The sequence below is a fragment of the Alternaria ventricosa genome (assembly GCF_023758065.1).
Source record: "Alternaria ventricosa strain BMP 2768 chromosome Unknown scaffold_20, whole genome shotgun sequence".
NCBI classification, from domain to species: Eukaryota; Fungi; Ascomycota; class Dothideomycetes; order Pleosporales; family Pleosporaceae; genus Alternaria; species Alternaria ventricosa.
Window position 1 is genome coordinate 218,674 of NW_026055700.1, and position 24,922 is coordinate 243,595.

Genomic DNA, 24,922 nt, shown 5'->3' on the forward strand with positions numbered 1-24,922 from the left:
ATCAGCCCTGCTAGTTTGAGAGCATTCGAAATCAGCCTGCTAACAGCTACTGGATGATGTACCGCCGCATTCACTACCCGAATCTGAGCATACAAGTCTGACTACCACAGGAAGATTCTCTCTCTACCGCCTATATCGACCGACCCTCTACACCTCGTACGTGCACAAGCTGCACGATGATACGTCCTGCGGCATCTGCTATACGCTACGTCACCCACATCGATGCGAAGAAACGCACGCGATATCACCGAGTGCTCTTCCGGCCCCGGGCAACATACCTAGAAGCGGATTAGACATAATCCATCAAACAGGACGAGTTATCCTTACAGCTCAATGTATAGGTTCAAGTCCACATTCTGGAGCTCTGCACGAACTTCTCGCATGAGGTCTTCAAACTGCGCAGCTGCCCAGCCCAGCTTCGACGTGAATGGCCACAGCCCAAGTGACTCAAGGAGGTCACCAATCATCTGGACGGATGACGCGTAGTCAGCGCATATCCACCTTCTATGGCCGGGACGCATACGTACCTCAACAGAATCTCTACCGATGCTAGCTTGGGTCTCATCTATATATCGATTATCAGTATTGCCGTCCAAAAGGATGTTCCGAAGTGCTGAATAATGGCCAATCGTAGCGGAAGATTCGTTTTCTCTCACAATCGGACAAGATGGAAAAGGCGGAGTAGAACGGGAGACTCACTTTTCGACCAGTCACCTATATGCAGCTGCACTATGTCGACGTCGACGTCTCGATATCTGTTGTCGAGCAACAGCCGCTTCAACCGACGACCTATCCGCGGGTCCCGATCCATGTCCCCCATGGCGCCCTGGTATTCCTGCCACCATCTTCGCACAGCATTTTCGTCCGTGAGACGTCCATTGTGTGATTGGATAATGGGGAGATATTCCATTATCTGCACCCAACCCCCCGGCCGTAGCAACAACCTCATATCTCTGATGTATCCATTCCATCTCCCGCTCTTGATGCCTGGGAACACGAACCGCGAGTGGATGAGATCGTAGTGGTTCGCCTTGAATATGTCGGGATCACGAAGAGGATCGTTGAGATTGTGAGCGACCAGGTCTAGGTTCTCGGGTCGGTCCATCTGCCTAGACATGGGACGACGACTTAGTTCTCGTACCCGCATGCCCTGTATACAGGCTTGACTCACATAGGGAAGATGTCAAGAGCAGTTACCTGAGACTGTTAACACGCTACGATCGATACGAGCCACATTGTGAGTACCAATCTCATCATACATGACTGCCATGGGGTCAGGTACGCACCTCGCAATCTTCAAATTCATCTGCGCATTGGACAGCCCAGTCTCCACCACCGTAGCCGCACTCCAATATTGCCTCGGGCTCTCCCACCGGTATCCGAGGGGAGAAGAGTCCATCGCCGAAGATACGGGACACGATTTCGTGTTGAGCTGTTAGTCTGCTCTCTTCGCGGTCGTCGAAGGCCACTGGGGCGTAGTAAACACCCTCGTCGAGGGATGTTCTTTGGAACTCTCGGCCCTGGACGCTAACTGTTTCTGTATCTTCGCTCATTGTTGTTCCCGTCTCTGAGGACACGATATGATACGCAGGCAACACCAAACGATGAAAAGGGCGGCCCAAGACGAGTTGTGGTGTACGATGGCGACGATGCGAATCTCATGGAAACAGCACGACGATAGCCCGACGCTGTAGACTTTGCGATCTGCATATCGCTGTGAGTTGGCAGCAAGCTCGGCAAAGGCGCAAAATTATCCGATATCGTGGCGGGAGGAAACGTCACTAAAAGCAGGCTGACGAAGTGACCGCAAGTCTCGAATCACGGGTGACCAAGGTTGATCACATTCAATCTCCATAAAACCAGGCGCTATCTCTCCAGCTTGCCTCTGAGCATCAGGACATTCCCCACGAATCGGTGACATATGTAGCTAAAGAGGCTACTGCATCGGCGGGAGCAAGCTCCGTTTTGGAATGTGGAAAGACGAGCAGATCGTTTCACTACTTCCATTCAACATCCTACTCGCTAAGAGTCGGATCAAGACGAGGCGTATCGCCACCGCGGACTGGCAATCAGGGGTCCACGTCTCCATACAAAGCACCCATCCGAAGACTTTCACAGCTATACTACTACGAAGCATCATCAAACCCTCGATTCTGGGTCGCTGCAATTCTTGACACATCGGCATATGTGGTAAGTGTCCAGCGTCAGGTGAGACAGGGGGAGGCCCACCTCCGCCTACCTGGATTTTCTTCACTAGGACATCTTTGCTGCTCATGTTAGACAAAAATGCCACCGGAAGCAATTCCGCTGCACCAGAAGCGATTCGCCGTGAAGGCAAGCATTGCTTGCGCTAGTTTATAGATTCGGTCGTTGGTGGGCACGTGGTGCATGCCCGGGCGGATGGCCCCGCTGACAGTCTTCTCGAAAAACGACACCGCTGACATGGCCTCGGGATACAGGCCCATCAAAGCCAAGCCACAACGTCACTCTTGTGGCTGTTGGACGTGTACACCATGACTGGACGCAGGGCCTAGGTGGTCCCCATTGTCGCCACGACCATGAGAATATTCGATGGTCAACAGGCCAGGTGTTGCAACCCTGCTGCCCTGTGCGTTCATTAATCCATGGATCTTAACATGACAGCTGCCGGTTGATAACTATAGGCTTAGTGTAGCCTACTCTCGGCCAGCTACATCTTTAGGCAGAGAGCATGCCGCGCAATATTCTCCGGCTTTTTTGACGTGAAGACGACAACTACACACGGCGCCGATGTTTTCGTAAGGGACACAGCCAATCAACACCTCTGCATCACGGCCCACGCGCATTCGATGGACGCGATGGGAACTCCACATGTATGCAAAGACGCACAGTCGTCGGAGACGGACCAAGCCTCCCACACGACTTTCGGCCTCTCGAGATAGATACGGATTATTGACACAACACTCGGTGTCAGTCGATCACTCGGGAGCGCCAGCATCTGAATAACGCTGGTAGCAGAGGCATTCCAGCAAGAACATGGCCTCCAGACTTTGATTTCACCAGAAATCAATAGGCATTTGTTTCGTAACAAGAGAAAAGTTCCTCCGACCCGGATTAGGTAAGGAGATGAGACGTACGGGTTACACTGACCTGCTTCTGCGAGTGTTTCGTACCCACAATCGCACGTTCGAAAATCTACCTTCGCATGATTCTTCAGGTTGATATGTTGACGATGATTACTACTCCTATAACGCCTTCTCGCGAGCCTTGCCGATTCCGTATTAGGCTATGTCATCGACTCCGATGCATTGGAAAGTAGTGCATCATATAGCCACCACAAAGCAGAAATCTTGCAACATTTTCACTTGCACCGGAAGAATTCGCGGCGTGTTCCTACGGAAAAACTCTTGAGCACTGGTATCGACCGAAAATTCCGACTCAGAGAGATACGAAATTTACATCCGGCCACAGACTGAACAGAATACTATCGTCTGCCTCACTATATGATATCCGTCATGTGGTAGTCGGTGTGACGTCGGTTATGGTAGCGTCCGGTGCACATTCCCCTGCTGGATGTCTTTAAGTCTTTGACTCCGCCGATTCGACGCCTTACACCCTCTGTTCAATGATAGTAGTAAAACATGGCATGTAATAGGTGCACTATAGAAGATCACAACGCTCGGTAAGGTAGGTACGCGAATACTTACGGCGGTCAAAGCCGTCAACGGGCCGAACCGCGCATGATGGGAGCCAGCGTAGCAAGAGTGGTGTCCAGGACGCTCACGTACGAAAGCGCTGTGGAGTCTTTCGGCCTTGACTTTGAGCGAGCGAGCAAATGGCCGGCAACAAGCGGTGACGACGAGGGTCTGGATCTGCGTTGCCTTCGGCATAGTGCAGATGTTGAGTGGGTTGCAATGATCCTGGAGGAGAATCGTGTTTGCAAAGGATCGATGATGTCGACTGTGCTTAGTCGGGTGATAAGGTTCGGGCCTGGCGTGTGGGTATTTGACTTCGCTGGCTTGCTGCATCTCAATAGCAGGCCTCGAACAAGACCAAAATTCAACAGCACGCTCTATCTTATCTGATCCAGCGACCTTTAGTATATTGAAATCAACCAGAATGCCATCACACAGCACGGAGAGGTCTACGAGCTCCTCTGTACTGGACACACTACTGTTGCTAGTGCTTTACTCGGTGCATTGTTCGAGTAGGACGCCTGTCTTCTGGTGACATGATCAAGAGGAAGAGATCGTCACTTCCAGCACGTCGTACAGCTGTGATGGAAAGACGCATCCGCAATCGCATCTGTTCCCTTTTCAATACACCACCATATCGCGATGTCTAGGACGCGTACGATGCGTGTTCGGGCCTCACGCGGCGCATTTCGCAGCCCCACATCCGCTCAAGAATCATCATCTCATCGAACTTCTCCAGCCAAGACTGCAAGCTCTGAATATGCGAGTGTGAGATTGCGCACTTTCTAATCATTATCATGTGATACCCCGGACTCGTCCAGGTGATGATGGGGTGCAAGACGCGGACATGTGAAAGCGTGAGGTGCACGGTGCGCAATCCCCACACATGACCAACTGCCGTCGGGACCGAGGTAACTCGTCATCATCAACAGCTCGGCTGCTTTCATGAGACACGACCGGGTCAGATCGCGAACGACCTTACTTTTGAGCCATCCTCCACGCATCCAGCCACCTATCCTCTCATCCTCACACTTTCCAAATCTTACACCTTTCTATCGTGGGATCTTTGCTGATACCCATTTGACTTTACAAATACCTTTGTTGCTTGCTTGCATAGGAGATTCCTCAAGCGCAACTTCTTTCCGCGAAAGAACGAAGGGGTAGCCTCTTCGAACAGCACAGAAAACACATCATGGCTGCGCAGGAGCTGCGATATGATGGCCAGACCGTTGTGGTCACGGGCGCTGGTGGTGGTCTCGGTCGCGAGTATGCTGTCTTCTTCGGCAGTCGCGGCGCGAACGTCGTTGTGAACGACTTGGGTGGCAGCTTCAAGGGCGAGGGCGCGGGCTCAGCGGTATGTCTCTTCAGCTGTAGTCCTTCATTCACTGCTAATTCACCCGACAGGCCGCAGACAAGGTCGTTGACACCATCCGCGCCGCTGGCGGTAAGGCGGTCGCCAACTACGATTCGGTCGAGAACGGAGAATCCATCATCAAGACTGCCATCGACACTTTCGGCCGCATTGATATCCTCATCAACAACGCTGGTATCTTGCGCGATGTCAGCTTCAAGAACATGAAGCAGGCAGACTGGGATCTGATTTACCGGGTCCATGTCTACGGAGCATACAAGTGCGCGCATGCCGCGTGGCCATACTTCAGGAAACAGAAGTACGGAAGGGTCATCAGCACTGCGTCTGCTGCCGGTCTTTTCGGATCTTTCGGACAGACAAACTACTCTGGTATGCACTTGCGTTTTGTGAAGAAAACAACGTCTGCTGACTTCAACAGCTGCCAAGCTCGCTCTTGTCGGTTTCACCGAGACACTCGCAAAGGAAGGCTTGAAGTACAACATCCTCTGCAACGTCGTCGCCCCGATCGCCGCCAGCCGAATGACCGAGACCGTCATGCCCCCGGATGTTTTGGAGAAGATGAAGCCTGAGTGGATCGTTCCTCTCGTTGCCGTCCTTACACACAAGTCGTCCATTGAGACTGGCGCTATCTTCGAGGCCGGCGCGGGTCACGTCGCCAAGCTACGATGGGAGCGAGCATCTGGTGCTCTGTTCAAGGCCGACGAGACCCTCACACCCGAAGCTGTTCCAGCCAAATGGAAGGACATTGTCGACTTCTCCAAGGCCGAACACCCACAAGGCCCGGCCAACGCGCTTGAGCTCCTCGAGCATGCCAACCAGCTGCCACCCAACCCCAAGGGTGAGCCCCTTGACTTCAAGGGCAAGGTCGCCCTTGTCACTGGTGGAGGTGCTGGTCTCGGTCGCATCTACTGCTTGCAGTTGGCGAAGCGTGGTGCCAAGGTCGTTGTGAACGATCTTGTGAACCCCGACAACACCGTCCAGGAGATCCAGAAGCTCGGCGGAGAGGCTGTCGGCAACAGAGGCGATGTTCAGGACGGCGAGTCTGTCGTCAAGACCGCCATTGAGACGTACGGCCGCATCGACATCCTGATCAACAACGCGGGTATCTTGCGCGATAAGGCGTTTGCCAACATGACCGACGAGCAGTGGGACATCATCCACAAGGTTCACCTGTTTGGTACCTACTCCTGCACCAAGGCCGCATGGCCTTACATGCTCAAGCAGAAGTACGGCCGCATCCTCAACACCACCTCCACCAGCGGTATCTACGGCAACTTTGGTCAGGCAAACTACGCCTCAGCCAAGTGCGGTATCCTCGGTTTCTCCAAGTCTCTCGCTCTTGAGGGCAAGAAGAACAACATCTTCGTCAACACCGTTGCTCCCAACGCCGGCACTCAGATGACCCGCAGCATCTTCCCCGAAGAGGTCGTTCAGGCCCTCAAGCCCGACTACAACGCTCCTCTCGTCATTCTCCTCGTTTCCGACAAGGCTCCCGAGCCAACAGGTGGCCTGTACGAGATGGGTTCTGGTTGGTTTGCGGCGACCAGGTGGCAACGCTCTGGCGGACACGGCTTCCCCGTGGACGTCAAGCTCACTCCCGAGGCTGTCCTCTCCCAATGGGAACGCATTACCAACTTCGACGATGGCCGTGCCGACCACCCCTTCGACAACGCTAGCGGTCTCAAGTCTATCATGGCGAACATGGAGAACACGAGCAAGAAGAGCAAGAAGGAGAAGAAGCCTACCAAGAGCAACGAGGAGGTCCTCGAGGCTCAGAAGAAGGCCTTGGCTGCTAAGGCTGAAGGCACACCCTTCGAGTACACCGAGAGGGATGTCATTCTTTACAGTAAGTCAGCTTCATTCCGTATGAGTAACTACAACTAACACCATCTCCAGACCTGGGCATCGGCGCCAAACGCACCGATCTCCCCTTCGTCTACGAAGGCGATGAGAACTTCCAAGTCATCCCCACCTTCGGTGTCGTCCCTCCCTTCAACGCCGAACCCCCCTTCTCCTTCGACGAAATCGTCCCCAACTTCGACCCCCGCATGCTCCTCCACGGCGAGCAATTCCTCGAAATCCGAAAGTTCCCCATCCCCACCGAAGCCAAGCTCGTCGCTGTACCCAAGCTAGTCGAGGTCGTAGACAAGGGCGCCGCAGGGCTCGTCGTATACGGAAGCGTAACCAAGGACGCGAAGACAGGCGAGGAGATCTTCTACAATGAGAGCACAGTTTTTATCCGCGGCTCTGGCAACTTTGGCGGCCAGAAGAAGGGCGCTGACCGCGGCGCCGCAACAAAGATTCACAAGGCACCGGAGCGCGCCCCCGACACCGTCGTCGAGGAACGCACAACCGAAGAGCAAGCTGCTATCTACCGTCTCTCCGGCGACCTCAACCCCCTACACATCGACCCCCAGTTCAGCAAAGCTGGCGGCTTCCCCACACCCATTCTGCACGGCCTGTGCAGCTTTGGTATCTCCGGTAAACATGTTCTGCAGACGTATGGTCCGTTCAAGAACATCAAGGTCAGGTTTGCGGGTGTTGTGCTGCCGGGTCAGACATTGATTACCGAGATGTGGAAGGTGGGTAATACCGTGCTGTTCCAGACTAAGGTTAAGGAGACGGGTAAGCTCGCTATTAGTGGGGCTGGTGCGGAACTTCTGGGAGGTGGGAGTAAGTTGTAGATGCGAGGGAGTGTAAGAGAGGGAGGTTTATAGGTGTTGACGGGCGTTGATGCCTTGTTGTATATATGTAGTGTTTATGTCATAAGTTCATCTTCCAGAATATGCGTTCGACTTAAAAGCCTCAACCATGACCACCGCTTTTGCACCGCACATGGACCTTATTCGTTCCACAGTAGATGTTCTTCCCACGCCGGCCGGCGTTTGGGAGGAGGAGGAGGCTTGAAGTCATGCGGATCAAGATAGGTCCCGTAAAAAAGGGTCTCCCCGACCCAAATGCGGAAGAGCGTTAATGAAATTGTCCATATTGTAGTCGCTGTTATCGCGTAGATTGTCTTTCTCGGGCTTGACATCATCATTAGCATCGTACTCCGACTCGTCGGAGTGTTCCACGTCCGCTATGTTGCTAGCTTGATGGTAGACCTTGTGTCGTGAGCGAAGCCGGGAGTCCTGTTTGGTTTGAAGAGTCGTGTTAGTGTGCGTGTGGAGATGATGACAGTGACAAGGATGAGCACTTACAGAGTTCAAACAACGTTCTGCTTCTGCGCGCCAGTCGTCATTGCCACTCTTCAGCGCAGGAAGCGCGTCCCAGGTGATCTTCGGACAGAGACTGTCCTTGTCGTAGGTAAAAGTAGCTTTGACGTGTGCGCCCTGCCCTCGGCCTCAAACACAGCGACCACATGCCGCAGGGCATCGAAAGCCGTAGACCATGAGTTGAAGCTGATGTTCCTCTGTCTCAATTGGATGATCAATGTGAAGTCGGTTTTGCGCTTGATGCTGAGGAGCGAGTCGACGCATTCCTGGGTTGACTCGCCGTCACGACTCGTGAAGAGACTCTCAATATGGAGGTCAATTGTCAGAGTGCGAAGGAACTTGGACGGATCTAGGCCAACGAAAAACACATCCCTGCGTATAATGTGCTCGAGCTCAATAAGGTGCTCTATATTCCACAGCTTAGGCCACTATGTACCGATGATTTTGTACCATGCCTCCAGAACTTCTTGAGCTGTTTCCTGGCCCACGTATCCCGGCCTGACGAAGAAAGGGGTCTAGGTATGCATGTAACAGGGATGCATGTAGCAGGTGTATCTTGTGCCTGGCTCGTACGTCGAGGCCACCTTTTGGCATTCTTTTCCTTGCCTTTACGTGCGCCTCTACACCGGCGGTGGACGATGTAGGCCATCGAACCTTGTGTTGATTGAAGTATAGGCGTGTTCCATACATGCTTGTACACCATGTTGCGCAGTTCCAAGGGGAGGCGCGCTTGCATTTGTTCGCAAAACGCAAGGTTCCATGAACTCAGCCAGATATTAAGGGTGAAGATAAGATACAATTATCTATATCAACGACATATATACCATAATGTTAAAGAGTGTAATTGAACAATTGATCACTGCCGTTGAGGGCAGTAATCGGGTATCTCAGAAAGGCTGTGCCATATCACATCATCCTCCACTATGCTTCTTGAACTTTTCTAGGGTTCCCGCACCATGATTCTTTTTTTGCGTGACGGTCGTCGGGTTGAATTGACGCCTCCCAGATGCATATGCATGTTATGCGAACATTAATGTGTTGTTTTCCCTTTTGAACACCAATAAATTGCGCCGGAAAATGGAGAGTCGGAGGATATGCGCTTGTTGAAGTGCAGGAGTCCTGTTGAAAGGGGACTCTGCCGCGTATGCTGTTGAATATCGACATGGAAGTGGAGATCTGTCCGAGGGAAGCTCCTCTAGGGTTGGGTCTGTTGTGTTGAATGCAATGAGACCGGGTGCCATATCGGATCATACAAGCCTAGTTGGACATTGCTAGGCTTCTCATGCCATTGGTGACCTCGACAGCGGCTGCCTTGGCAGCGTCGATGAGACTTGGGTTCTCTTCCTTGCGAGGTCCAGCTTTCTCGCCGTTTGTGCCGTTCACGTTGCTTTCGCCGTTGACTGGCTTTGCTGCTTCCTCTCCGTTTGTGCCGGGAACGTCAACGTTGTTGGGATCGACCAGGGGCTTGTCCATGTCCTTGACTTCTAGTCCGTCGAAGATGGGGAAGATGCCGCGGGTAGCGTGGAAGTCGTTATGAACTGCAAAAATATGTTAGTTGAAATAGCGTAACGATGAACCGAATATACTCACCAATGTTGAGTAGGTACCAGGTGTCTACAACATCCTGGATCACGTAACGTGAAGGGCTGACACCAGCATGGCAGTTGGCCCACTGCTGTCCGAGACGGTAGAACTCGTCCTTCCAGGCGAGGAAGCTGACTGTTTCGACAATGGTTGGCTGCACAATCTCCTTGCCTGGGAAGACACCCCAAGTAACAGCATTGGGTCCCTCGTTGGGAGCGTTCGTCTTCAAGTCGCCATCCTTGTTGACCGCGTAGTATGTGAACTCAGGGTCGCGCTCGAGACGTGTGATGATCTCCGAAATGTGCTCTGGAGAGACAAACACTTCCAGGTATGCCTTCTGGTAGACGTAACCATTGCGTGGACCCCAACCAAAGACAGGGTCCGAAGACTTGGCTCCGTTGACAGCAGGCTGGGAGTTGATGGTCAGGAAACCACGACGGTTCAGGTCGATGAGATCATCAGTGATGGATCCAGCTTCAGTCGTGATGGGCTGTTCACTCCACGGCAATGAGTCGAGCTTTCCCTCCATATAGCGTACGAAGAGTTCGGACAGATCCCTAATCGACATTGGTGTGCCCCATAGCTTGATGTTCTGCTCATTGGTTCCCTTCAGACCGATGCCATATGAGTCCAATTCACCGAACGCAGGCGAGCGAGAATCTCCCCAGCGACCGTTCGGGAACTCGTCCCAGTCTTGTGTGCGTGCGATGTACGATCGGTTGCGGTTGCGCCAGAAGATGGGTCGGACATTCTCGTCGCGTCGGTTGAGGGCCAGGGAAGGCCGCCATGGCAGGGGCTTCTCTAGCGGTGACTCGGGGTCTGGTAGGAGGTCTAGTTCTTCGAGGACCATGCGGGTGGCTTGTGCGAGGTTCATGGTGTAGCTATATGGGAATTAGTCGGCGATCTTCCAGTCTCGAGCACCTACTTACAAGTGCAGATGTATGATGCCAGCATCGATCAGCCGCCGGCACATGTCTGCGACCAGAGTCTTGCCAACTTCACGGACTTCCACGTCATCGTTCTTGACAGGCTCCAGCGCCTCAGTCCAGTTCTTGGGAATGTTGCACTTTGTCCATTGAGCTCGACGTAAAAATGCCGCGTATGTGTGGATCGGCATAATACCAGGAATGATGGGAACGTCGATGCCCTTGGCACGAACCTTCCTGACCCACTCGAGGAAGAGATCGGTATCGTAGAACATCTGTGTGACAATGAAAGTTCCTCCGGCGTCCACCTTCTCCTTGAGATGGTCGATGAGCTCATCGACGTTGTCATTGTCGTCGCTTCCTTCGGAGTATCCGGCCACACCAATGTCGAAATGGTTTCCATACTTCTCCTTGATGTATACGACGAGGTCCTTGGCATAGCGGAAGCCACCTGCCGTCGCCTCCCACTTTTCTCTCTCACGCGGCGGGTCTCCCCTCAGCGCGAGGATGTTGGTGCAGCCGGCGTTGTATGCATCGCGGAGGGCGTCGTCGAGCTTGGACTTTTCCATGTCGGTGCACGTGAGGTGCATGCAGGTTTCGAGGCCGTAGACGGATTGTGCGACCTTGACCATCTCGCAGGTCAGCTTGGAGTGGCGGCCACCGGCGCCCCAGGTGAGATCGATGAACTGTGGACCGAAGCCATGCATGCGGTCCATGCGGTCGTAGAGGTTTTGGACTCCCTAGATAAAATCAGCTTCCTGCTCCTTGTGCCAGGGACATCAGGGTGCGGCGTACCTGCGCTGTCTTGGGCGGGAAGAATTCGAAGGAGAAGGTTGGCTTTCCCTCCTCCCGCGCCTGGGCGAGTTTCTGAGAGATGTGCATGATGGACAGGTGTAGGACAACTAGAAAAAGAAGAGGGAGGAAAATGTAGAGTCTGCGTCAATTCTCCCGACGTTAGTGAAATGTATATGAGAGATATGCACCCCGCGGTGGAATTCGGGAAATGTGCAAGGATGCTGCGTACTGCGGTGTTGACGAGCTATCCAAAGTATCGTTTGCGGGCCCAGCGATCTGCGAGTGTCCGCGACATGTACCACTGCTGTCTTGCGGTCGGTCAGTAGGCGAGAGGTGAGTGATGCGTTGACCTCGGGATGTACAGTTTTCCTTAGCGGAAGGTTGACGTTGAAGCGGTTAGCGCAGTACGGAGGCACAATCGGAGCCCTCCAGCCCTGCCAAGCGTGGCCCATATTCGGCGGTCTGCCATGGCTGCTCTGGCACCACTGGACGATCCGGTGGCTATACGTAACATGTGCATGCGGTGGGCGCGCGTCGTCACAGGAGATGCAGAGAGCGCTTGGGCAGGCCGCAAGGCGCGCATATTATAATGTGGCATTGAATGTGGTAATGGATGTGGCATGGAGCCCCACAAACGTGTCCCGTCCCACACGAGCTCCCCTCCACCGCTGGTGGCCGAATTATCCCTTCCCCGGGTTTACCCTATGCGGTAACCCCGGATCATCATAGTTGCGCAAGAGGTGTCTCTGTTACTTGTAGAGCGACTGGCAGCTTCCCCTTCTTCTATAGACACATACACAGACCGCAGCTATGCCGCCCATTACGCGCCCCCGCCGCATCGTCGGCGTTTCGCTGAAAATGTACTTCGACCTGCCCAGCACCCTGTCCTACGTTCGCGGCGTACTGCAACTTGACGGCGACGCCTGGAACTCGCGCATCGACCTCTTCGTCATCCCCGACTTCGTCTCGCTCACCGAATCTGCCCGCATCCTCGAGTCCTCGTCTATCATGCTGGGCGCCCAAGATACCATGTGGGAGGACAGGGGCGCATACACCGGCGAGGTCAGCCCACTGGTGCTGCGCCAGGCAGGTGCGCGGATAGTAGAGATTGGACATGCGGAGCGAAGGGCCATATTCGGTGAGACAGACGGGACGGTCGCGAAGAAGGCCGGTGCAGCAGCGAGGAACGGCCTCATACCACTCGTGTGCATTGGCGAGAAGACGCACCACAGCGTCGCATCAGCGGCTGTCGGTGCAGCTATACAAGAGTGCAAACCCCAGGTCATGTCAGTGCTGGCTGCGGTCCCAGACGACACTGAGGTAATCCTGGCCTATGAGCCTGTCTGGGCCATTGGCGCAAAGGAGCCCGCAGACCCCGACCATGTTGTCAATGTTACGAAAGAGCTTAGGAAGCTGGCTGCTGGCAGAGCGGGCACCACAAGAATCGTCTACGGAGGAAGTGCTGGCCCTGGCACCTTTGCGAAGATTGCCGAAGGCGTCGATGGCTTATTCCTGGGTCGTTTCGCGCATGACATTAAGAATCTCAAGAAGGTTATCGAAGAAGTCGGCGGAGCTTGAGGTCGCTATGGATGACCATACGGCCGTTGGAGCTCTCATTCTTTGTCGCATTAATCATCCAGCGGGATCGGAGTCGGGGAAGGGGGAACAAGGTGAACAAACCAGCCGGGTGAGATTACTTATCTTCTCATCACCACCATCCATCTCGTCATATGCGCAGGTATAAAGAGAATGACGTGCCGGCTTGGTACCTTCTCTCAAACTGATCCATCTCATCTTCTCTGAGAGCACGTGCAATGCACCTTCCTCTTCTGTCAGCCCTTCTGTTGACCTTGCATCATGTTGACTGGCGCGGAATACATGTCCATTCGCAAAGACAGTAACCAACTAATCATCCTGTACGCAATCTGCTCGACTCGATCATCGGTACATTTCGCGATCATGGCGAACGAGTTTATGACAGTCGTTCGGCACTAGGCAGGAGCGACGCGCACCTGTCCATGCTGAACAAGTACGGGGCCCCCAGGAGCAGAAGGTGCGAACGACCACGAGACTTTGAGCCATCGAACATCCGAATGTACCGACGATCTGTATCTCCTTGTACGTTCCCACCAGCTTTCGGCACTCCAACACTGGAAAGCACCGAAGACCGAAACCCTCCGAAGGCCACCGACTTGAACCTTCAACGCCGCATGCACCACACTTCGCATAGGATTCTTGGCCGCAGTCTCGTGTCACGTTCTTCGATTGCCGATTTCGGTTGCCGATAGCTTGTACGCAGTGAAAGGATGTCCCCCAGAGCAAGTGCATGCTTTCACAGTGGATAAGGCGATGCAGATTCTATGGACAACTTTGTGCTGGTCCGGGAGCGTCGTTCCCTGTGAGCGCGAAAAGCCCGAAGCCCTTCGGATCAGAGGGGTCACGGCATACGCCGCTAGGATCCTGGGTCGCGGTCTGACTGGGATGCTGATGGCTCGGATCCACGGAAGATGCGGTCTGCCCTTTGGACACCTGGCAGACTTGCCTATTACCGACTAAGAGGTTGCAAGAGCGCGTTAATCGGAACGAATTGCGGGAATCGTCGTGCGACGTGCGGTCAACCAGGCTTTCATTTCGAGTGCGACTGGAGCCTGCACGAAACATCGCAACCCCCCGGAATACTTTATGCGATATGCCAGCCACAGTTCACACCAACCACGAGCCCAGTGTTTGTGCGTCTACCTATTCCCGGGGCTTGGTTTCAAAAAACACCAGTCTTCCCCCATCGTAGGCCGGATTGGGTTAGGCGGGCTTACTCGCGGAATCAATCCGCCGCCTTCCCGTTACGTGGTCGGATGAGCGCAAGCTACTCGCCAAATGCCCTACGCTCGATACCAGTCACACCAGATTCTCAAGCCACCATGCACACCTCGGTAGTGGAACGCGGGGGCTGGCTCTGGGCCCTCCCTTGCAGTTTGACACCAACTGCGGAACTGAGATATCGATCATAAGATGCACATGCAACCACAACAGCTTCGCCGCACGAGGCCGGACTGCATATGTTCTGGACTGAGTCGAAGCAGTTGGTCGTTCTCGTCACACAGATCTGCAACTGCCTTAATTGCAACGTTGTACGCGATTGCACTTTGGAACCACACCATCAGTAATCGATATCGCCGTCGCGACTCATTCGCAAGACGTCAAAAGGAACTCTTATGCACGGCTTCAGAGATGCCGTGGGCGACATGACGTTTGGAAATAACGCCTGCACCACTCATCCGGATCTAGCGTTCCTAGCACGCTTTCCCCGCAAAGTCAACCCCAATCAGTGACGGCCCGACGATCATTTAGCTCCAAAGTCTAGGCTCCGCACACATCCCCAGCTTTCGCGTGCTTCATCTCCACTCGACTCCGCAGAACCGATCTTATTTCCTGCAGCTGCAGATCCCCTACTGGTTGTCACTGAGTCGGATCACGATCACGTTACAACGTTCAATGCGTACCATTCGCATTGCGACCGTTTTGGGCACTAGAGTCGCCGAGGTCTTGCCCATACGGCGAGGCTAAGAGTGTGATCAATTGTGTTTCACGAAGAAGCATGCTTATCGTAGAGTCCTTTATGGGAGTTCCCATCTCCAATTGCTCATTCGGACGCTCGTTATCATGCACTTTTGGATAAGCCCCGACGGTATTATAGGCAGAACGTTGGGGGTGTGCAATGTGACGGCGCGGAACGCCACTGTTGTTTCTGGGGATGCGTCGCCAGGGAAGCCACGTCCGCAGCTAAGGATGAACTCCTCATGACTCCGGCGAATCAAGACCTGGCCGCCCTTTGAGCTCTAGTCTGGGCAGATCTGCCCTCCCGCCAATTCGACTACGTGCATCAGGTCCAACGCGGAACCGCAGCGGTTGGTCCTCAAACTCTTGTTCTACCGGGGTGGCCTGGCTGCACCTGCCACATACTTGGTGATGATCCCTTGCTTTCGTCCGCGGCTACGCTTTCTTGGAATTGGAATCCGTGCCTCAAGGTTTGCGGAGCACCATCGTTACGTTACCTACACTCATAATGAAGATTGTCTGCCCACCTATATCAATCCTATCCTCCATCTTCTAGCCTCCTATGTCACGTTACGAGACCTCCACAGCTACTACCACTTCCTCCACTGGCCATCATCACGAAACATCTTCCTCTAATACCAACTCCAACGGAAGCGGTCTCTTCGATAACCACATCGCCTGTATGACTTCCAACCACGACCACAAGTACGCAACAAACGACGCCCATCTCGGTGCGACTACGGCTCGGGACGCGGAGACTCTATCAGCTGGATCAACTGCGAGGAACGAGTCGACGACACGAATGATGGACAACCCCAACGCTTTGGAGAAGGACTTTTCTCGGCAAGATGGTAAGGCACTTTTGCGACGCGTACTTCCGAATCCGGCTGACACTCTCTAGCTTACGGCAATGGATACGGCGGACACGCACACCTCGATGCTTCGGCCGACTCTGGTACCGCGCTGCATCAAATCCGAACAGCAGGTAGCATCTCCATCTCGCCAGAGCTTTTCGAGAAGCTGTACTTGTCACCTCCGAACAAAGTAAAGGGAGATCTGCGCAAGACGTTTGGTAACCCAACACCTCTGTAAGTTCTCATCACACACTTCGGGTTCGTGGACGCTAACATTGCACAGCGCTTTGATCGGTTTCCTATTGTCGCTACACCCATTGAGCATGACTCTTATGGGATGGCGAGGCGCTGGTGGAAGTGGATCTGCAAGCATCGGGTGGTATTACTTCTGCGGTGGTCTGCTCATGATCCTCGGAGGCCTCGGTGAAGTATGTTTGTCCTGAAACTTGTAACAGCGAACACTAACAGCCATCACAGTGGATTCTCGGGAACACCTTCCCCTTCGTTGTCTTCTGCTCTTTCGGTGCCTTCTGGCTCGGTTTTGCCGCAACTCTCCAACCTTTCTACAACTCATACGCCGCATACGCGGATCCAAACGTCCAAGGCAGCACAGGTCTCGAGTCTGTGGGCTTTAATGTCGGTCTTGGTACGTTGCTTACAACATGATTCGGAATCGCACCTCTAACGGTTGACAAAGCATACTTCCTCATCATGATGGGCATCCTGTGCCTCGTCTACCTCGTCTGCTCCATCCGCACGAACCTCATCTTCTTCCTCATCTTCTTCACCCTTGTACCCGCCTTTGGTCTCCTTGCCGGAAGCTACCTCCAGCTTGCCAATGGCCAAGCAGCTCTTGCAGTCAAACTTGCCGAAGCTGCTGGTGCTTTCACCTTTGTCACATGTCTTTGTGGATGGTACATCTTCTTCGCCATTATGCTGGCTAGTGTCGACTTCCCATTCGATCTACCTCGTAAGTTGACCATGTCTTTGTCTAGTTCAGTTCGTCTGCTAACACGAAACAGTTGTCGATCTATCCAGTGTGGTAAAGGGCGCCAGCGAGAAGCGCAAGGTTGACCACATGGAGTAAGCTATACCTCGACGCTGGACGGTCGGATGATGGAGCATTGGATATGGACGTGGCAGACAAGTGGAGCTATCAGGAGTGGGTCAGATACCAGAAGAACGGCTCGCTACGCGCGTCAGACAGTCAAGGCGGCGCTATTGTCAGCGGCCGATGAGAGAGTGAAGCTATTCTTTCCCTTTCACCATGTGCCAATGCTAAGGGTAATATTTATAAGTTACGCACGAAATAGTAATTATGCAACTCATGAATTCATATCTCTCCATATTTACTAACTCGTCTTCATGTCCAATGCATCATCACGATCCAGGAAATGGTCGCGTGTCCATCGCATGACGAATCCCACCAGCTGGCGTCGGGCTCGCCCGAGGCATTTCGATCCTGCCAATCTCACCACGACTAAACGATCATTCCAGCCTTAGAATTAGGGAACTCGAGACACAATTTCCGCGAAAGCATAACGTCGCAGCCTCGTTCTGGTCGACACGCCGTGTCGCATGAAGCCCCATGTCACAGAATTGACAGGTCTGACACGTCCGACCCCGACTTACGGGTCCGCCAACCAACTCCTTCAAGCGAACAGATGGTACGTGCATATATACATATAACCAAATCGACGAACAACATATAGGTCTTTTGCCAACTAAATATCTGATATCCAACGACCTGCCCAAACTCGCATCCAACTTCCCCTCCTCCCACGCTCCCGCACCACACGTCACCACCATGATTTACCCGGTGGAAGCAGCCCCCATGCATGCCACACGGCACACCACATCCACATCCACCAGCACATCAGCCCGTCCGCGGAGGCGAAGTACATCATCAAGTCGCTCGTCCGCATCCCAAAACTTCTCGCGCCCCCATTTACAACCCACCTTATTACCCCGAAAATCTGCTCCAGCAACGCTTCCCCTACGAGCCCTCACAGACTCCTCCGCTCCAATCGCCCAAACCATCATTATAAAACCTAAAAAACCACATCATATCCCTTCTACTACATCGAGATCGAGATCGAGAAAACTACCACACAAAATGGCAACCTACTTCCTCACAGGCGCGAATCGCGGCATTGGCTTGGAGTTCGTGCGGCAGTTGGCTGCGAAGGGCGACAACACCATCATCGCAGGCGTACGCTCGAAAACAGGTGACGTCGCAGAACTAGAAGCGATGAGCAAAACGAACCCCAAAATCCACATCATCGAATGCGACGTCTCCTCGCTGGACTCCCTCTCCAGCATCGAGTTCCGCGTCGCAGAAATCCTGTCCAAGAGCGGCGCATCACTCGACTACCTCTTCAACGTCGCCGGCATAAACGCCACATCCAGCGACACGAGTCTGACACTGAACCCCAAGAGCATGAACGAGCACATACAAACCAACGTGCTGGGCCCGGCGAAAATCGTCTCTTCCTTACAAAAATACCTCGCCCGCAGCGCTACGGTGCTGAACATGTCGTCCGGGCTCGGCAGTCTGACGGTTGCGACGGATATAACTAAATGCTGTACTTATAGTATGAGTAAAGCGGCGTTGAACATGTTGACGGTGCACCAGGCGAAGGATTTGAAGAAGCTGGGGGTTAAAGTGATTTGTATGGATCCTGGGTGGGTGAAGACGAGGATGGGGGGTGAGGGCGCGATGATTGAGGCGAGTGTTAGTGTGGGGAGTATGTTGGAGGTTGTGGGGGGGTTGAAGGAGGGGGATAGTGGGAGGTTTTTTAGGTATGATGGGGTGCCTGTTGCGTGGTAGGTTGGGATGGGGAATATGTGTGTTAGAAGTGGTTGAGGGGGATATGTAGATAGCATGTTGGACATGGTAGTCTGAGATAATTGTGGATGGTATCTAAAGCGACAGTGAACTACATACTTCGTGCCTCTACCTCCGTCTGTAAAGCGTCTTTCATCTTTACTCCGCCACAGGGCACAAATCGTAGTTACCAGCGACGTTGTTACCCCACCACTGTGGGAACGGAATAGCCGGTCCACCAGCTCCAAACACAGCAAACGACAGAATGAACAAGCAAGTCAAACTCGCGCCATCAAACGCACCCGCAATAAGATACGAGTAGTCCTTGAAGATGCGGGGACGGTAGTTCCTCAGGTAGAACTGCGTGAAGAAACCCACAATCGTCCAGCTGAGCAAAACACAAGTCTGACTCTGGTTGTAAGGGATGTAACCAGCGTACTGGATGAACTGAGGGAAGTTGATCTCGCGGAGGGAGAAGTTACCGATCTTAGGCACGAAACGAACGAAGATGCGGTGGGCGAGGACGATAGCGGCGCCGATGAGGAGACCAAAGGGGACGATGGAGTAGGCTTTTCCTTGCTTGTACAGGTACGCGGCGAGGGCCCAGGTGGAGGCGTTGGTGTTGTAAGATTGGATGTTTGCACCAGACCACGACGCGTTACCGTCGGTGTCGGCAAGGAGGTGCTTGTTTCCTGTCACGATGGATATCATGACGGCGTAGTTGATGAAGCCGCCGAGGACGGTGCCGTAGATTTGTGTCATGAACATCACGCGGGGAGGGATCTTGAGGTACTCGCCTAGTTTCAGATCCATGCTGAGTTGCACGGCGCTGTTGATGACGTTGTGAGACCACGCGGCGAAGTACATGTTACCGATGGGGCGGCCGGGGAGGATCAGTCCGGCAATGACCTTAGACAGGTTGTTGGTTGCGATGCCGTTACCGAAGCGGGCGTAGAGGAGGGTGCTGAAGGGCGAGATGATCGTGCCCATTACCAGTGCGATAACGTAGGCCCAAACGGGGAGAGTGACGTTCTCCTTGATGACAACGACGAGACCGAGCACAAAACTGACGACGAGTACGGCTAGGTACCACCACTGCGGTGCGTCTTTGTAGTGCTTGGCCATGTGCGCGTGGTGAGGATCGTCGAACTTTCCTTTCTTAGCATCCTTGAATGCTCGGACTGTGTCGCCGCCCCAGAAGAGCACGATGTGGGCGATGAGGGCACCGATCGCAGCATTGGCCATGAACATGGCGTAGGCGAAGGTGCCAGTAATCCTCGGTAGACCGTATTGCAGGAGAGCCTTCTCATCCAGAATGCCATCGATGAAGACGCTCTCGCTTGGGTACTGCTTGCCCTCCTGGGTCAAGAGACGTGTTGACATGAAAGGCAGGTCCTTCGAACCCCAAGCATTGCCGTAGTAAATGCCGAGCATGATGAAGAAACAGAACACGAATCCGGCAGCTTGATGGAGTTGGAGCTTGAGCGGAAGCGAGGACTGGAAGGAAGTGATCTGTAATAGCGATTAGTGTCTGCAGAGTATGAGTGTTTCGGAGCGCCTTCTTACGTATTGCCAGTCAAGCGAAATGCTGAACCAACCAAGACCCTCGTTGTTTGAGGCACCACCGAAGAGGTTGGTAAGCGTAGCCGCCGTGTTTCCAGTCGCGTGCATGGCAGCCAGACAGGGGATCGAGATAGAGTTCAACCAGGGGAAGATGTATGCAGGGAAGAACTCGTAGACGAACATGCAGGAGAAGGCAATCCAGAACCATCGGAGAGGCTTTGAATCCTTGACACTCTGCCAGTGGAGACCTTGGAGGACCTTGACTGTAGGAAGACTGCTCCAGTAGACCGAGTCAACGTGCCATACGCAGATGGGGCGCATGATACCGCAGATACCGTATCCAAAGAGTCCAATTGAAATGGTGCTGAAGATGACTGTGACAGGGCTCAAAGGCATGTCGTAGAAGAGGTCAGATGCAGCGAAGACCTGACTGGCGGGAGCAGCAATCGATGCGGAAGTCGCGGTGATGGATGTGATGGCATGCTCTTTCAAGTTCCACTCGCCGTGGTTGAAGAAGGACATGATTGTAATCCACATGGGCGCCTTGCCGACGCCGCCCTTCTCCCTCCACCGAGCCTCGAACTTGTCTCCACGAGGGAGTAGCTTGACCCAGCCCCTGCCGAGGAAGTAGGCCATGAGGACGATGAAGGTTCCTTGGATGGTGACAAGAGTGGGTTTGAACTGGTTCGTCAGCTTTCAGGTACGCAGCCTGTGGAGATATTGACATACCTGGTAGATCTGGTACACGACGGCTTGGAATCCGGATAGAACGGTGGCCAGAAACAGACTCCTGAAAGTCAACGCAGGCACGAAGTCGTCTCGCATAGGCAGTAGGTAGGCTGCTGCATCGGCGCCAGTGACGATGACATGGTCCTCACCGTCGCCGTCCTTGTCGTGCCCATCGCCATCGTACTCGGGAAGAGCGGCCTTGATCTCAGGATCCAAAGGGCCTTTGATGTCGATGTCTCCGTGGTGGGCAGCATGCTTCTTTTCGCTGAAGTCGTTGATAGCCTGGTGGCTGGGGAGATTGACGACCTTGCCCTCGACGGCGTCGGGGCGGCCCATAACCATCACGTCGCCAAGAGGAGCTGCCATGGTTGCGCGCGGTAATGGTTTGGTTCATTGCCCGAGCGGGGAGTACTGTTACTCAAATATACAACTGCTCACGTGCTCTAGTGCAAACGCGTTATCGTGGCCTTCACCTGTGTGATTGCGGCGAGGTTGCGCGCAATAGCACGTCAGATAAGGCCCCTGTTGCAGGAGCGATAGGACTGCCACTCCTAGGTTTGAAAGGGCAGGTGTCCCATGTCAGGAAGCGGCCGAATACAGAAGGGTATCTAAAGATCATGCAAGGCGATGTTGGTGGCACGGCAGGTAACCTAACTGTGCAACCCGTGGGTCCTATCACTTCTTCCCTTCGTATTCTAGAACACCCGGCATATCAGAAACGAAGCCTGCAACCGTATATTGGGCAGGAAACTGCGGGGATAACGAGGTCGTGCCATCCCGTGTCGGAGATGCCGTTCCAAAGGGGATGGCCTGGCACACTGTTGCAACGGCAGGCTGATAGCGACCGATACCTAGGTAAACAACGGAATGGTGTCGCCACCAGGTTGAATGGCATCATCCGCAGACACGATATCGAATGCGCCCGGAAGAGCCTTCGCCGTGCTTATGACCGCGCGACAAGCCAATCGCGGGCAGACCTGGTGTCGCCGAACAATTGCCTCGCAATTTAGGGAAGTTTCCTCGGCGTTCGTGCAACAGACGATCCTGTCTCATGCGATTGGGGCGCTCGTCGTTTGGCGTTGTCCTCGAGAATGCGACGATAAGCGTTGCCAAGTGGGGGTGGCGCCCGCTAGGTCGTGCTTGTCCATCACAAGATGAGGCCTTGGTGGATTGAAGCACGCAGATGTGGACGGCGTTCCCGCGAGCAGCGGCGTCGTGGACCAGAATGCGGCAGTCAGGCCCGCAGTGTCGCCGTGGTGCGCGAAGATAAGCTGCCGAGTCCCGGGATTCCGTTAGGCTGGTTTCCGGTCGATGCAACGCCCACCTCCATGATTCTTCCACGAACAATAAGACATCTCAATGAAGTGTAAGAAAAATGAGGTTTGTCGTGTCGAAAAGCGCGCAGTAGTGTACTTAAGATGTAGTACTAGGATGATCTTTAGTGCTGACATCCAGGCAGCCATCTTGGCATTCTTCAACGCTGACTCAGATCTGCAGGCAAGCGCTCTGCATACAAGTCATGCAATGTAGCAACGAGCCATCAACATAGCCAGTATAGTCCAGTTTCCAAATGGCGCATGTATCCAGGAACCCATCTCTCGGAACGTGTGCAGCAAGGTCGTGATTGTCAATTAACCTCAAGCTCGTCTAGCTCATCAGTCCACTCTCAAACGCTGAGGTCTTTTACTCTGCGAAGCATCCATTACGTCTCGAAGTCTCATCAGAATCAAAGCGCTGTATCCTTCAGTCACAATGTCTTCAAGTCGAAATATATCAGCTCTTGCAGCAAGGCTCACAGCCTAGATCAATCTCAAACACGTTCCCAGTACCTTTCGAGGAACGATCGAGCTTCTTGCGTCGCACCACGTACACCAGGAAAATCTTTTTGAGAGTCGCTTCTCTCCACTGCCACGGCCTTTAATTATTCTTACCAAGTATATGGGAGCTGAGAATTATCTCCGTTGAGATGTGAAGTACACTAGTTTCCATCGATTGTACGCAGACCGGTCGTTGATTCAAGACTGTCATTCTTGTCACTTCAAAAAAGAGATAGCGAGTTATTCGAGAGGCTACTTATCATGCAGGATTCTCTGCTGTTACCTTCCAGCGCAATTCTGGCGGATGGCGATTCTGATAGGATCTACAAGCACCAAACTTTTTCACTCAGCTGTCTCAAATCTTGAAGAACATGTGCGTCATCGGCTAGTAACCTCTACACCATTCACTACGTCTCCAGGCAAAACATACATACCCACAATGCTCTAGTCACTTCTCACGCCTACCCTAAAGTCCGAGACTTTTTATCAAAAGGTTTTTGACAAAATCCCTCCTGCGTAGCCGTTAGTCCATCCGAACCTCATCAACTCCAACACCACCATGTCCTCCACACATGAGCGATCCATTCCCGGCCTTTCCGGCCTGTCCCCCACCGCAAAACCAGAACAATGCTACAGCGCCCTCTCCTTCTGCCTCCCCACCTCCCTCGCCTTCGCCAAACGCTTAACCTGGGAGCAAACCCCATGGATCCGCCACACATTCAACCACAGATCCGTGAACCCAATCGACGAAGCCGACGCGCACCGCATCGCCGCCTACCTGTCCCTCCACGGCCACTCAGTCACGGCTCGGGACGTGCAATGCGCCTTGCTATTCGGAAGCACGACACCAGACCAAGATAGGATGACAGAGGGAATGGGAGCGTGTCCGCATCTCTTCGTGATCTTTCCCCACGCAAGCATGGTTCCGTGTATCGACTCCGAGTTTCTCAAAATCTGGCACGATGAGATCGTGAAACCGGCGTTCGACAGCGCGTGGAAAGACTCCGGTCTCGCGTTCGTGTACGGGTCGTCATTAGACACACCAACCCGCGTCTTACCTCCAACAGGCGTCCGCACGTCACGCGACGCCTTTCCCGCTTCCGGATTCCTTGAGCGCCTACGTCACGCGAAGAGCGGCGCTGTGCGAGACTACTGGCCTAGCTGGACGGATGACTCGTGGTATCTCGGTCTTGAAGGGAAATATACGGGTACACGGACTGCGATCTACGAAGCCGCCTGGACCGCTATACAGGGCATGTTGAAAGACCATCCGCAGTTATCGTCGTACCAGGATCCCATCTTACTAGCGGTATCAAGGGGAGTGGTGCATGTGAATCCTAGGTTGAGTACGAAAGACAAGTACAGGTATGTGGCGCAGGAGTGGGATCGGCTTGTTGATTCGCGGTTCGTGAAACAAGGGAGTTTTCAGGTGGTTTTCGAGACGGTGGTGGGTAATACGCCGGAGCCGGAGGAGTACTCTGAAGGAGAGGAGATGTTGAGGGATGAGGAGCTTTTGGATGAGGGGGAGATCAAGAAGATCAGGGAGAAGGAGGAGATGCTGAAGAAAGAGGAGATCCTAGCGATTGAGAAGATGGAGGCGGATGAGCCGGTCGTGACAGTTGGGCCGGTGGAGACGGTTTTGGCTGTAGAAGGAAACAGCGAAGGCATCAAGAGGAAGGAAGACTTCACGATACCTACGAGTGAGGACGAGTATCGCAATAAGCGGAGGAGGAGGGAATAGCTTGGTGATGCATCTTGATCCAAGAAACGCTGGCAGCCGAAGAAATGAACGCGGTCGGTAAAGCAGCGAAAGAGAGACAACGTGTAATGTAGTGTAAAGAGTTCATCAAAGCTATCCAAGCTTACCATACAACGCCAACCAATGCAATACTCCGGCTACGCACTACCAAAATGCGGTAGCGATGATGAGGTGTTTGCTCACTCATTTCAGATGATACCAGCGATCCTATTTACGCTGTTCATCGATCCTAGCCCTAGCCCCAGCATCATC

The 24,922-nt window shown here is 53.6% G+C and overlaps 8 protein-coding genes across 8 annotated transcripts; 5 read left to right on the forward strand and 3 right to left on the reverse strand.

Moving 5' to 3' along the window:
• Positions 1-323: 323 nt before the first annotated feature.
• J4E93_009249 (uncharacterized protein) lies at positions 324-1,553 on the reverse strand (the record flags this gene model as incomplete). Its single annotated transcript, XM_049347143.1, has 4 exons — positions 324-565; positions 700-1,109; positions 1,172-1,197; positions 1,287-1,553. The coding sequence occupies 4 exons, from the start codon at positions 1,551-1,553 to the stop codon at positions 324-326; spliced, it is 945 nt and encodes a 314-aa protein (XP_049195707.1).
• A 3,313-nt stretch (positions 1,554-4,866) lies between these two features.
• FOX2 (bifunctional hydroxyacyl-CoA dehydrogenase/enoyl-CoA hydratase fox2) lies at positions 4,867-7,730 on the forward strand (the record flags this gene model as incomplete). The annotated part of the gene is made up of 4 exons (XM_049347144.1): positions 4,867-5,028; positions 5,079-5,415; positions 5,465-6,892; positions 6,943-7,730. 4 exons carry the CDS (start codon positions 4,867-4,869, stop codon positions 7,728-7,730), a joined length of 2,715 nt encoding a protein of 904 aa, XP_049195708.1.
• A 1,788-nt stretch (positions 7,731-9,518) lies between these two features.
• Positions 9,519-11,653, reverse strand: J4E93_009251 (uncharacterized protein; the record flags this gene model as incomplete). Its single annotated transcript, XM_049347145.1, has 4 exons — positions 9,519-9,799; positions 9,852-10,726; positions 10,775-11,511; positions 11,567-11,653. The coding sequence occupies 4 exons, from the start codon at positions 11,651-11,653 to the stop codon at positions 9,519-9,521; spliced, it is 1,980 nt and encodes a 659-aa protein (XP_049195709.1).
• A 723-nt stretch (positions 11,654-12,376) lies between these two features.
• On the forward strand, positions 12,377-13,144 carry J4E93_009252 (uncharacterized protein; the record flags this gene model as incomplete). Its single annotated transcript, XM_049347146.1, has 1 exon — positions 12,377-13,144. The coding sequence occupies one exon, from the start codon at positions 12,377-12,379 to the stop codon at positions 13,142-13,144; it is 768 nt and encodes a 255-aa protein (XP_049195710.1).
• A 2,659-nt stretch (positions 13,145-15,803) lies between these two features.
• J4E93_009253 (uncharacterized protein) lies at positions 15,804-17,062 on the forward strand (the record flags this gene model as incomplete). The annotated part of the gene is made up of 6 exons (XM_049347147.1): positions 15,804-15,972; positions 16,023-16,209; positions 16,259-16,403; positions 16,453-16,621; positions 16,673-16,945; positions 16,998-17,062. The coding sequence occupies 6 exons, from the start codon at positions 15,804-15,806 to the stop codon at positions 17,060-17,062; spliced, it is 1,008 nt and encodes a 335-aa protein (XP_049195711.1).
• Positions 17,063-18,091: 1,029 nt separating this feature from the next.
• J4E93_009254 (uncharacterized protein) lies at positions 18,092-18,805 on the forward strand (the record flags this gene model as incomplete). The annotated part of the gene is made up of 1 exon (XM_049347148.1): positions 18,092-18,805. One exon carries the CDS (start codon positions 18,092-18,094, stop codon positions 18,803-18,805), a length of 714 nt encoding a protein of 237 aa, XP_049195712.1.
• Positions 18,806-18,961: 156 nt separating this feature from the next.
• J4E93_009255 (uncharacterized protein) lies at positions 18,962-21,460 on the reverse strand (the record flags this gene model as incomplete). The annotated part of the gene is made up of 3 exons (XM_049347149.1): positions 18,962-20,314; positions 20,369-21,046; positions 21,095-21,460. The coding sequence occupies 3 exons, from the start codon at positions 21,458-21,460 to the stop codon at positions 18,962-18,964; spliced, it is 2,397 nt and encodes a 798-aa protein (XP_049195713.1).
• A 2,010-nt stretch (positions 21,461-23,470) lies between these two features.
• Positions 23,471-24,652, forward strand: J4E93_009256 (uncharacterized protein; the record flags this gene model as incomplete). Its single annotated transcript, XM_049347150.1, has 1 exon — positions 23,471-24,652. The coding sequence occupies one exon, from the start codon at positions 23,471-23,473 to the stop codon at positions 24,650-24,652; it is 1,182 nt and encodes a 393-aa protein (XP_049195714.1).
• Between the last annotated feature and the right edge of the window lie 270 nt (positions 24,653-24,922).